Source organism: Jaculus jaculus, chromosome 9 (genome assembly GCF_020740685.1).
Source record: "Jaculus jaculus isolate mJacJac1 chromosome 9, mJacJac1.mat.Y.cur, whole genome shotgun sequence".
Lineage (NCBI taxonomy): Eukaryota > Metazoa > Chordata > Mammalia > Rodentia > Dipodidae > Jaculus > Jaculus jaculus.
The window spans coordinates 98,723,388-98,736,050 of record NC_059110.1 but is presented as its reverse complement, the minus strand read 5'-3'; the positions used below and the strand labels follow the sequence as shown (position 1 = coordinate 98,736,050).

Here is a 12,663-nt window from a genome sequence, read left to right as displayed (position 1 = left end):
TCCTAGGAGCCATGAACACATTCTAAACTACTATCATTTATAGCTGGATATGGTGGCACAGCCTGTGCAATCCTAGGACTTGGGAGGTCATCCTTGGCTAAATATAAGTTCAAGTCCAGCCTGGGCTACATGAGACACTGCCTCAATGCTGAAAAAAAAAAACAGAAAAAAAAAAACAACAACTATCACCACCGCCACAACTATTTGTATATACTTTTTTGTTTTGTTTTGTTTTGTTTTTTGAGGTAGGGTCTCACTCTGGTCCAGGCTGACCTGGAATTAACTATGTAGTCTCAGGGTGGCCTCGAACTCTTGATGATCCTCCCACCTCTGCCTCCCGAGTGCTGGGATTAAAGGCGTGCGCCACCACACCCGGCCTGTATATACTTTTCTTTAGAAGTGGAAGCTTCTATTGATAGAAGCATGAGGTTTAAGTCATCAGTGACAATAACAACTAAGATCAACTGAGCTAGACACTCTGCATATGTCCTATGTCACTCTATATCCTAAGAACGAACTGTAAGAAACGCAGCTTCAAGCCTGGAGTGGTGATACACGCCTTTAATCCCAGCACTCGAGAGGCAGAGGTGGGAGGATCATCAAGAGTTCGAGGCCACCCTGAGACTACATAGTTAATTCCAGGTCAGCCTGGACCAGAGTGAGACCCTACCTCAAAAAACCAAAAAATAAAATAAAATAAAATAAAATAAAAAATAAGAAATAAGAAATGCAGCTTCAAGCTGGGCATGGTAGTGCACGCCTTTAACTCCAGCACTTCGGAGGCAAAGGCAGGAGGATCACCGTGAGTTCAAGGCCACCCTGAGAATTACATATTGAATTCCAGGTCGGCCTGAGCTAGAGTGAAACCCTACCTTGTAAAAACAAAACAAAATAACAAAAAAATGCAGCTTCATACTCCCTTTGGAATGTAAGGTTAGGGATGTGTGAGAGAGCTTGCCTAGAAATGAGATAACCAATGTCAAGGAAATGTAAGAAACTTGCCCAAAGTCATCCCCCCACTCAGCTTCATATCAAAGCCTACTCCATGACTATGTATTTTTCCAGTTGGCTTGGATCATTCCAGCTGGCTTCTTCAAAAGGAAGGATCTGGCCTCTCCTCAGACCCCTTCTGCAGCAGCTGACTTGCCTATTCAGGAGAGAGCTTGGTAAGCCTGGGTCCATTCCAGGGCCTTCATGGCCCTGGTGTGAAACAAGGAATATAGAGCCTGACTTAAGCAGGAGCTGAAAAATCTAACCTTGGAGCCTCAGAAAATCTTAGGACCAAGAACTGTGGAGATGTCCTCAATGGTGGAGATGTTCTCAGACATCCGGATCTCATGCACTTCCATTCTCTATAAAATCAAGACAGATTCTAGTTCTCCAGATGAGCACAGGGCTCCACACCGGCAGGCCTCCAGGATGGAGGAAAATCTTGTGGTCCCGGGGCCTGCCTATCCAGAAATATGTGCTATGAGTCACTTGACAGAAGAGACCCCCTAACCACCACAATCCACACCCTCATTAATTTTTCTGACTCTTTGGCAGTCTTTGGAAGTCAAGTCAACCAGTTCAAACAGTCAAGAAAAGCGAAGGCTGTGGAGGGGCTCGTGTTCCATACCTCCAGGTCAGTGCTGCACAGCCAGGAGCCTGGGTGCATACAGATCTGGACCTGAAGTGGGCCTAGTCCTTGGTTTTCCTGCTTACCTGCTGTACTCCTGTTCAGCAATCAACAAGTCAGCCAGCCTTAGCCTGCTACAGTGAGGGTGGGTGGGGAGGCTCAGCTCCTTCACAGTGACTCGGTTCCTATTCCACACCAGGCTACAAGAGCAGGAGAAAGAAAGAGAGGGCTTGAGCAGCCAGGGCTGCAAGTAATCAACTGTCCTACCACACAGAATCTCTAAAGTCCTAGGATGGCTGGATCCACCCTCCTACCATGCCCAGGTTCTAAAGCAACCTGGGGAATGAAGTGAGATGACAGAAGGTCACAGAGATTTAAGGGAGGGAGTAACATGATAGGAATTGTATTTTAGAAAGACAATGGTGCCAGCAATGAGAGAAAAGAATAGAGCAGTGGTGGCCAGAAAGTGGGAGACTAATTAAGAGTTTGTCTATGTGAAAGATGGTCATTACTTGGGCCGGAAAACAAGGGGACAGAGGACCTTGTGAATCTGACAGAGGCCTTTTAAATGAATGTTTGGGTTTTTTTTTTTCTTTTTAATGAAGAAAAAAAAAAATCCAGAAAAGAAAAAAAAATAAATAAATAAATAATCCAAGTTCTAAGAGCCAAGACACTGACAAGGACCAGCTCTTGTAACCCTCTAAGGGCCAGGACTCAGGACTGAGCACACCCCTAGGACTTCTGTCATATCCAAATCCTGTTCCTGCCACCTTCCCTGGGTATGGATGATAAGAATCCCAGATGAAACTGGGCAAAGTGGTGCATGCCTTTAATCCCAGCACTCAGCAGGCAGAGGTAGGAGGATCACTGTGAGTTTGAGGCCAACCTAGGACTATTGAGGAAGTTCCAGGTCAGCCTGGGCTAGAATGACACCTTAACTCAAGAAAAAAAAAAAAATAAGAATCCCTGTTCCACTTTCTACAGTTGGGGCCTCAAGATGCTTTGGCCTGATTCAGAGGCAAGGCAGTCACCACTAAGCTGCCTCTAATTCTTTAGAAAGCAGAGGGTAAAATAATGCAAAGGAGCTCCTCCAGAATAGTTGTTCTCTCTCCAGAGAACACTTGGCAATGTCTATTATAGACAGTAGGCTTGTTACACCTAAGAGGACCATGAGGGGTTGCTAAGGAAACCTATTGGGCAGAGACCAGGGACACTACTAAACCTTCTACTACAATGCACAGATCTTCCTTCAACAACAAAGGATCACCTGGCCAAAAATGTTCAGTGAGAAACTCTTATTGAGACACATTATTTTATTTATTTATTTACTTACTTATTTGTTTGAGAGAGTATGGGCACATCAAGCCAAACAAACTCCACATGTACGTGCCACTTTGTGCATCTGGCTTTCCATGGGAGTTGGAGAAATGAACCCCAGCTGGCAGACTTTGCAGACAAGTGCCTTTATCAGCTGAGCCTCAATCTAGCACAACTGTGATTGAGAAGAAGCCCTCCACACACAGGGAAGACCAGATCATTCTTCCATGGGACCAAATCCCAACCCCCACTGTCCAGCTCCCACTTACTTGTTCATGACCATGTAGGGGCCACTGAAGAAGGAGAAGGTGGGTTCATCATCAGCCTGAATTACTTCCTTTTCTCCAATTACTGGAAGAGATCCTAGGTAAGTGAGCTGCATCCCTGCTGTGAAATAAAACTGAAACCAAAGCAAACATGTAAACTGTGGGTAGAAAAGAGGAAAGTAAAATGCCTCCAAAATCTTGACACTCAGCTAAAAATAATGGGAGCTGCTGCCACTTACTAACTTGCTCAATGCCTCTATGTACTGTTTGTTTAAAGACAGGATCTAAGCCGGGCGTAGGGGCGTACGCCTTTAATCCCAGCACTCAGGAGGCAGAGGTAGGAGGATCGCCGTGAGTTCGAGGCCACCCTGAGACTACGTAGTTAATTCCAGGTCACCCTGGGCCAGGGTGAGACCCTACCTCGAAAAACAGAAACAAACAAACAAACAATAAAGACAGGATCTACCGGGCGTGGTGGTGCATGCCTTTAATCCTAGTACTTGAGAGGCAGAGGTAGGAGGATCGCCATGAGGTCAAAGCCACCCTGAGACTACATAGTGAATTCCAGGACAGCCTGGACTAGAGTGAGACCCTACCTCGAAAAAACAAAATAAATAAATAGAGGATCTTACTACTATGTAGCCCAGGATGGCCTCAAATGCATTTTTCTCATTTCTGTACCTCCTGAATACATGATTACATGAATGTGCCCAGGAGTGTGATTGGCTTATAACATTTTTTTCTATAAGAATACTTTAAAAAATAATAATAAAAGCAGGCTGGGGAAATGGCTTAGTGGTTAAAGCACTTGCCTGTGAAGCCTAAGGACCATGGTTCAATTCCTCAGGACCCACATAAACCAGATGTCTAGTGGACACATGCATGTGGAGTTCATTTGCAGTGGGTAGAAGCCCTGGCATACCGATTCTCTCTTTCTCTCTCTCTGCCCCTCTCTCTCTCAAATAAATAAATAAATAAAATACATTTTAAAAAAAAGAATACTTAAGAGTGCCGGACGTGGTGGCATGTCCCTTTATTTACAGCACTCAGGAGGCATAGGTAGGAAGATCACTGTGTGTTCAAACCCACCTTGAGACTACATAGAGTTCCAGGTCAGCCTGGGCTAGAGTGAAACCCTACCTTGAAAACAACAACAAAAAAGCCAGGCATGATGGTGCATGCCTTTAATCCTAGCTCTTGGGAGACAGAGATAGGAGGAGTGTCATGAGTTTGATGCCACCCTGACATTACATAGTGAATTCTAGGTCACCATGAGCTAGAGTGAGACCCTACCAAAAAAATTAAAATTAAAAAAAAAAAAAAGCCAGGTGTGGTAGCTCACCCCTTTAATCTCAGCACTCAGGAGGCAGAGGTAGGAGGTTTGCCATGAGTTCAAATCCACCCAGAGACTACACAGTGAGTTCCAGGTGAGCCTGGGCTAGAATGAGACCCTACCTCGAAAAACCAAATAATATAAAAATAAATATTTGTTTTGAAAGACCCCCCAGGGGGAGACCTTCACTCAAGTCTGGAGATAGCACGCACCCAAAGACACACAGGAGACCAAACTTGCTGCAAAAGCATGAGGCTTTATTCGGGAAACCAGAGCTCTGGGGTCGACACGTATCTCATGCAGGAGACAGAGGAGTCGACCCTGAGCCCTATTGGGTGTTTCTTTTTATAGGGTTTTTAGCAAGGAAGGGAAAGGGGAGGGGGTTTCACAAGGGCATTTGCCAAGCTTGTATAGTTATGTCCACATATCTTATTTGTGCATAACCAGAGTTTAAGTCCTTGGTCAGGCTGTCTTGGGAAACTATTTTTTTTCTTCTTCCCGGGACATAAAATTTAGGTTGACCCAACCAACCCATATCTTGGGCCACCCGCAGCCTATCTTTTAGCCTATTTTTAATTTACTCCTTTCTGAATATACAGTTCAGGCTGTCCCCTAGCTGTAGCAACCAGCTGTTTCTTCACTAAATTTACTTTAAAATTTTCTATCCTGCCTTTCAGTTTCAGGACTGGAGAGATGGCTTAGTGGTTACGGCACTTGCCTGAGAAGACTAAGGACTCATGTTCATCTCTCCAGGTCCCACATAAGCCAGACACATAATGACACAAGTGCACAAGGCTACATATGCACACAAGAGGGCACATCCATCTGGAGTTGGAGTTCGTCTGCAGTGGCTGGAAGCCCTGGTGTGCCCATTCTCTCTCTCTCCCTCCCTCTCTCTCTCTCTCTCATAAATACATAAAACTTAAAAAGCCTGTTGGGCTTGCCTTGGGAAAAAAATAGACAAATTAAAAATTCTAACACTGGGCTGGACAGAAGGCTTAGTGGTAAAGCGCTTGCCTATGAAGCCTAAGGACCCTGGTTTGAGGCTCGATTCCTCAGGTCCCACGTTAGCCAGATGCACAAGGGGGCGCATGCGTCTGGAGTTGGTTTGCAGTGGCTGGAAGCCCTGGCACACGCCCATTCTCTCTGCCTCTTTCTCTCTCTCTCTCTCTCTCTCTCTGTTGCTCTCAAATAAATAAATAAAAATAAACAAAAAAATTATAATATTAGCCTCTCAAGTGCTAGAACGTGCCACCATAACTGGCTTTAATTTGCATTCTTTTGAATTTTCCTACAAGCCTTGACATTTTATAAGTCTCTTTCCTTCTTGTTAATGAAAGAACTGAAACTCACAGAAAGAAGTGGAATTGAAGCCTTGCCTAAAATGCTGTGACCTCCACAGAACCCAGGCATATGTTCAAGCACAGCATTCCTGAGCTGGGGGTGTGGCTCAGTACTAAACCCCTGCATACCCATGTGGGAGGCCCTGAGTTGACCCCTAGCACCAAGGAAAGAAAAAGCCAATATTCTTTTTGCCTCCAAGAAACACAGTCTTGAATTGCCAATACAGATCACTCATCCATAGTTCCACCAATGTTCCACAACTGCTTCTTTACCATGAAGAATCAGGGATCCAAAGATATCACTTATCCTCAAAACATTGCTCAATTCATTAAAAGCATTCCAACCATGCTCATAAGCGCATGGGAAGATGAAGTCAGGAAGCTCTGTGTTAGGGGAGAATATATCTGGGGCCTTCACTGAAAATTAAATGATCATCTTATTTTTACTTTTTGGTTTTTCGAGGTAGGGTCTCACTCTAGCCCAGGCTGACGTGGAATTCACTATGTAGTCTCAAGGTAGCCTCTAACTCATGCAATCTTCCTACCTCTGCCTCCTGAGTGCTGGGATTAAAGGTGCCACCACACCCGGCTAAATGATCATTTTCTAAACTCCTTATCACTTGTCCAAAATCATTCAAATGAATTCCACAGTTTTCTTTTTTATTTTTTATTTATGTATTTGAGAGCGACAGACACAGAGAGAAAGACAGATAGAGGAAGAGAGGGAGTGGGCGTGCCAGGGCTTCCAGCCTCTGCAAATGAACTCCAGATGCGTGTGCCCCCTTGTGCATCTGGCTAACGTGGGACCTGGGGAACCGAGCCTCGAACCGGTGTCCTTAGGCTTCACAGGCAAGCGCTTAACCGCTAAGCCATCTCTCCAGCCCTCCACAGTTTTTTTTTTTTTTCTTTTACTCTCCCCCTTCCCCATTTCTTCAAAAGAGCTAGGAAAGAAAAAAAATGCTTGGATGAGGATAAGGAGGGAGGAAGATTTGAGGGCAGGGAATATAGTTCAGTGGTAAGGCACTTGCCTAGGACACAGGAAGTCCTAGGTTCAATCCCCAATACAACTCCCCCCCCCCCCCCACACACACACACAAAATCAAATTTAGCCTGGTAGGCTTGCTCATACTTGTAAACTCAGCACTTAAAAGGCTGGGACAAGAGGGCTGCCAAAAGTTTGAGGCCACACTGGGCAATACTGAAGGCCCTGTCTCAAATCCCACCTCCAAAAGAGGGAGGAGTTGAACAAGATGAGAGATGTGGTCATGTGATGCTCCAGACAGAACTATAAACTTTGGATTTTGCGAGAGCCTCTTACCTTTCCGAAGCCAAAGCTGTAGATATTTTGGGTAGAAATTACTCCAGGCTTGAGGTGTCGGTTAGGCGAGCTATTAGGGCTTCTAGAAATGTTTTTTTTTAAAAAGAAGGGGTAAAAGCGAAAAATTAACAATAGGCTGGAGAGATGGCTTAGTGGTTAAGGTGCTTGCCTGTAAAGCCTAAGGATCCAGATTTTATTCCCCAGGACCCACATAAGCCAGATGCACAAGGTGACACATTTGCATTGGCTGGAGTCCCTGGCGTACCCATTCTCTCTCTCTCAAATAGATAATAAATATTTTTAAAAGAATTAACAATATACACCCACCTGGCAAATTACTCTGTAGAGTGAAGCTTTAAAAAATGCTATGTCGGGCTGGAGAGATGGCTTAGTGGTTAAGCGCTTGCCTGTGAAGCCTAAGGACCCCGGTTCGAGGCTCGGTTCCCCAGGTCCCACGTTAGCCAGATGCACAAGGGGGCGCACGCGTCTGGAGTTCGTTTGCAGAGGCTGGAAGCCCTGGCGCGCCCATTCTCTCTCTCTCCCTCTATCTGTCTTTCTCTCTGTGTCTGTCACTCTCAAATAAATAAATTTAAAAAAAAATGCTATGTCACTCTTAGACTTAGCCCCTAATGAGTCAAGTGTGGTAGTTCACATCTGCAACCCTAGTACTTGGGAAGCTGAAGCAGAGGAACTGCTCTAAGTCTAAGGCCAACTTAGGTTATGTAGTGTGTAAAGTGAGACTGTCTAAAAAACAAAACAGCCAGACATGGTAGCGCACACCTTTAATCCCAGCACTTGGGAGGCAAAGGTAGGAGGATCACAAGTTTGAGGCCACACTGAGACTACAGATTGAAATCCAGGTCAGCCTGGGCTAGAGAGAGACCCTACTTCGAAAAAACAAAACCAACAACAGAAGAGTCCAGTCTTTTTGTTTGTTTGTTTGTTTTTTGTCTAGTCCAGGCTGATTGGATTTCACTATGTAGTCTTGGGGTGGCCTCGAACTCACAGCAATCCTCCTACCTCTGCCTCCCAAGTGCTGGGATTAAAGGCGTGCACCACCGGCTTGAGTCCAGTCTTTTATTATTATTATTTATTTGCAAATAGAGAGAGAGAGAAATAATGGGCATGCCAGGGCTTCTTGCCACTGCAAATGAACTCCAGATGTATGTGTCACTTTGTGTATCTGGCTTTACATGAGCACTGAGGAATCAAACCCTGGCTATCAGACTTTGCAAGCTAGCACTTTAACCTCTAAGCCATCCCTCCAGCCCAGTCCAGCCCAGTCCAGTCCAGTTCAGTTTTTTTTTTTTTTTTTTTTTTCTTGAGAGTGAGAGAGGGAAAGGGGCAGACACACACAGAGGGTGGGAGAGGAGAGAGAATGGGCACACCATGGCCTCCACTACTGCAAATGAACTCCAGACGCATGTGCCACCTTGTGCATCTGATTTACGTGGGTCCTGGGGAATCAAATCAAATTTGCAGGCAAGCGCCTTAACCGCTAAGCCATCCCTCCAGCCCCCAGTCCAGTCTTTTTTATTATACAGGTAGTACATTAAATGCTTTGAGGCTGGAAGCAGTGGCTTACACTTGTAAATCTCAACACTCAGGAGGCAGAGTTAAGAAGATCATGGAGTATTCGAGACCAGCCTAGGCTACATAGTGAGTTCCAGATCAGACTAACCTTCAAAGGGAGAATTTCTATTTATGAGAGAGAGGATGGGTGTGCCAGGGCCTCCAGCTACTGCAACTGAACTCTAGACACAGTGCCACCTTGTGCATCTGGCTTATGTAGGTACTGGGGAATTGAACTGGGTCCTAAGGCTTTGAAGACAAGCTCTTTAATTGCTTAATTCCAGCCCTTTTATTAATGTATTTTCAAGCAGAGACTGAGAGAGAGGGCTGACAGAGAACAGCTGCAGGAAGTGGATAAAATGCTGCTCATCTAGCTAATTATTCTTCTCACATATTACACCCAAACCATACTGGCACACCAGGATCCCATTAATTGAAGGTATATTGGAAGGAGAAGCTGTGCTTCAATTCTTTTCTTTTTTTCAAAGTAAGGTCTCTCTCTAGCCCAGGCTAATCAGAAACTCACTCTGTAGTGCCAGGCTGGCCTTGAACTCACAGTGATCCTCCTACCTCTGCCTCCCAAATGCTGGGATTAAAGGTGTATATTGGGCTGAAGAGATGGCTTAGCAGTTAAGGCTAGGTTAGGCTGTGAAGCCTAAGGACCCCAGTTCGAGGCTCGATTTCCCAGGACCCACATAAGCCAGATGCACAAGGTGGCCCATGCATCTGGAGTTTGTTGGCAGTAGCTGGAGGCCCTGGTGCACCCATTCTCTCTCTCTCTCTTTCTCTGTCTGTTGCACTCAAATAAATTTAAAAAAAAATTAAAGGTGCATACTACCGTGCCTCACTTTATATATATTCTTTACTTATGTATTTATTTGTAAGCAGAAAGAGAAAAGAGACAGACAAAAGAGAGAGAGAAAGAAAGAGAGAGAGAGAGAGAATGGGTGCACCAGGACCTCTAACAGCTGCAAAAGAATTCCAGATGCACTGGCCACCTTGTGCACCTGATTTTACCTGGGTCCTGGGAAATCAAACTTAGGCTTTGCAAACAAGTGCCTTAACGGCTGAACCATCCTCTAGCCCCTGCCTCGTTTTGTTAGCTCCTGGAACCCTGGAATCTGGTACTGTGCCATGCATACAGAAGATGTTCAGCTGATGATTGCTGCATGAGTAGTGTTAGCTCAGATTGAAGGAGGGAAAAAACATTTTCCTACTGCGGGAGCCACTTCCCTTTCCTGACCAATGGCAGAGGAGTTGGGGGATAGTGGTTACTTGGCCCAGCCTGCAGGCAGGTCTGTGAAGTGTCATGAGCAGATGGGAATGCTGTAATCCTGCTCTTGAAAGCATTGGAAGCTCTATCTCCTTAGCAATTTGGCAGTGCCAGGTTTTTCTTTTCCTATTCAACCTGCTCTGCTGCTGAAAAGCCAAAGGGCTCCCAGGACGGTGGGGTTGGTCCCCAGTGGCCCGATCCGTTCAAAGCTGTACTCACCCCTGCATAAAGCTGCTGAACCAGGGTGGGCTGCTGATGAGCTGCTGTGCAGAGTCAATCTTCTTCAGGAGGTCATGAGAGAAGCCCTGGATGATAGTCTGCATGTGTGAAGTGCAGCGCTGCATGAAGTCCACCATCTGCAATACACAGCAGACACCCAAGGGTGGCTGCATCAGCCTTCAGTAGGAATGGAAACTTGGAAGTGCAGAGAATGGTCTCACTGGGAAACCTCTGGAAAGGGAGGGACCTACGTGATTTTCTAAAGAAATGGAATGTTTTCAGAGAAAGAACTTTCTGGGCTACATAGAAAGACCCTGTATCTCAAAAACATGAAAAACAAGCTGGACATGGTGACGCATGCCTTTCATCCCAGTACTTGGGAGGCAGAAGAAGGACCCATGAGTTTAAGGCCTCCCTGAGACTACATAGTAAATTTCAGGTCAGCCTGGGCCAGAGCAAGACCCCAGCTCAAAAATTAATTAATTAAAAACATGGAAAAACAAAATCCCCAAAGCTACAAATTCAGAACAGCATCTGCCTCATGTTAAGTGCTAGCTAGTTAACTGTGTCAGATGTGGTTACAACTTCCTCCTGTTGACACTGAACAGACTAGAAAGGTTCACTAGGCTTGTCCTAGGGTTACAGCTGCTTCATGTACACCAGCCTAGGCCTATGTGTCCACTGCAATCCGATGAGTGCCAAGTCCTGTGCTGCTCCCCAGGAACCCTCACTCAGCCATGCTCTTCCACTGGCCATGGCTGGGCAGCAGGACCTACCCTTACCTGTGTGCTCCGATCCTTCCCTGCTGCCAAGGCCCAGTTCTGCGGGTTTCGACCCTTCTCATCATGGAGTCGCAGGTCACCCCCAGCATCTAGAATTTTGCTGAGGATCCACTGATTGCCTGAGAATGCTGCTGCATGAACAGGAGTGCTGCCATCAAAGCAGCGGCTAGGAACAGGGAAAAGAATGGGGAACAGTGAGGGTCTACCCTTTGTGAAAAAATGGTGCCAACTATAGGAACTAACGAAGAACTTGACTGAAGGTGTGTTGAACTGCTTATGCAATGGAGTGCATAATATAAGTTATAATCAAGAAATGGAAATACCAAATACTACTGTTAATGAATAAATAGTAATTAATAATTCTCAATTATTTTATAGGATCTAATACTTACAAGCAGTTACAGTTTGCAGGTGTGGTGGCATACACCTTTAAACCCAGCAAGGAGGGTCACTGTGAGTTAAAGGCCAGCCTGAGACTACATAGTGAATTCCAGGTCAGCCTGGGCTATAGTGAAACCCTACCTTGAAAAAACAAAACAACAACAACAACAATAAAAAAGAATAGAAAAGGGCTGGAGAGATGGCTTAGCGGTTAAGTGCTTGCCTGTGAAGCCTAAGGACCCCGGTTCGAGGCTCGGTTCCCCAGGTCCCACGTTAGCCAGATGCACAAGGGGGTGCATGCGTCTGGAGTTCGTTTGCAGAGGCTGGAAGCCCTGGCGCGCCCATTCTCCCTCTCTCCCTCTCTCCCTCTCTCTGTCCTTCTCTCTGTGTCTGTCGCTCTCAAATAAATAAATAAAATTAAAAAAAAAAAAAAAAAGAATAGAAAAGAAACAGTTAAAATTGCTGGGCATGGTGGTGCACAACTTAAATCCCAATTTGGGAGGAGGCAGAGCTAAAAGGATTTCTGTGAGTTTGAGGCCAGCCTGGAAATAGAGTGAGTTCCAAGTGTGCCTGGGCTACAGCAAGATCAACCTCAAAAAAGAGAGAGGTGGGGGAGAAAGAGATAAGGGTACAAGTGTACTTTTAAAATTTATATAAATTAATAAAAGACCCTTTTTTTGAGCCAGGTGTGGTAGCCCACACCTTTAATCCCAGCACTTGGGAGGCAGAGGTAGGAGGACGGATCACTGTGAGTTTGAGGCCACCCTGAGACTACATAGTGAATTCCAGGTCAGCCTGGTCTAGAGTGAAACTCTACCTAGAAAGAAAAAGAAAGAAAAAAAAAAACTTTTTTTAGGCAGGGTCTTACTTTAGCCCAGGCTGACTTGGAACTCACTCAGTCGTCCCAGGCTGTGATCCTTCTACCTCTGCCTCCTGAGTGCTAGATTTAAAGGTGTGCACCACCATGCCTGGCTAATAAAAGCTTTTATTTATTTTAATGTTTGACAAATAAGTCCTAGGAGTATAATAGCTCAGTGCTAGAGCCATAATCAATTTACAATATAAATAAAAGAAAAAGGGCTTAGACAGCTGGTTTAACGGTTAAGGCACTTGCCTGCAAAGCCAAAGGACCCAAGTTCAATTCCCTAGGACCCACATAAGCCAGATGCTCAAGGGGGTGCACACTTCTCTGGAGTTTGTTTACAGTGGCTAGAGGTCCTGGCATGCGCACTTTTGCTCTC

The 12,663-nt window shown here is 45.4% G+C and overlaps 1 protein-coding gene across 1 annotated transcript in view; it reads right to left on the bottom strand.

Annotated features, from left to right (window-relative positions):
* Positions 1-12,663, bottom strand: part of Tex14 (testis expressed 14, intercellular bridge forming factor) — a 114,791-nt gene that overhangs the window by 85,685 nt on the left and 16,443 nt on the right. Inside the window, exons 3-7 of the mRNA XM_045158643.1 lie at positions 11,042-11,207; positions 10,260-10,396; positions 7,196-7,277; positions 3,205-3,335; positions 1,705-1,818 (exon numbers count right to left, since the gene is read on the bottom strand). Of these exons, the coding sequence (XP_045014578.1) occupies positions 1,705-1,818; positions 3,205-3,335; positions 7,196-7,277; positions 10,260-10,396; positions 11,042-11,207 (630 nt within the window). The remainder of the gene's footprint in view (positions 1-1,704; positions 1,819-3,204; positions 3,336-7,195; positions 7,278-10,259; positions 10,397-11,041; positions 11,208-12,663) is intronic.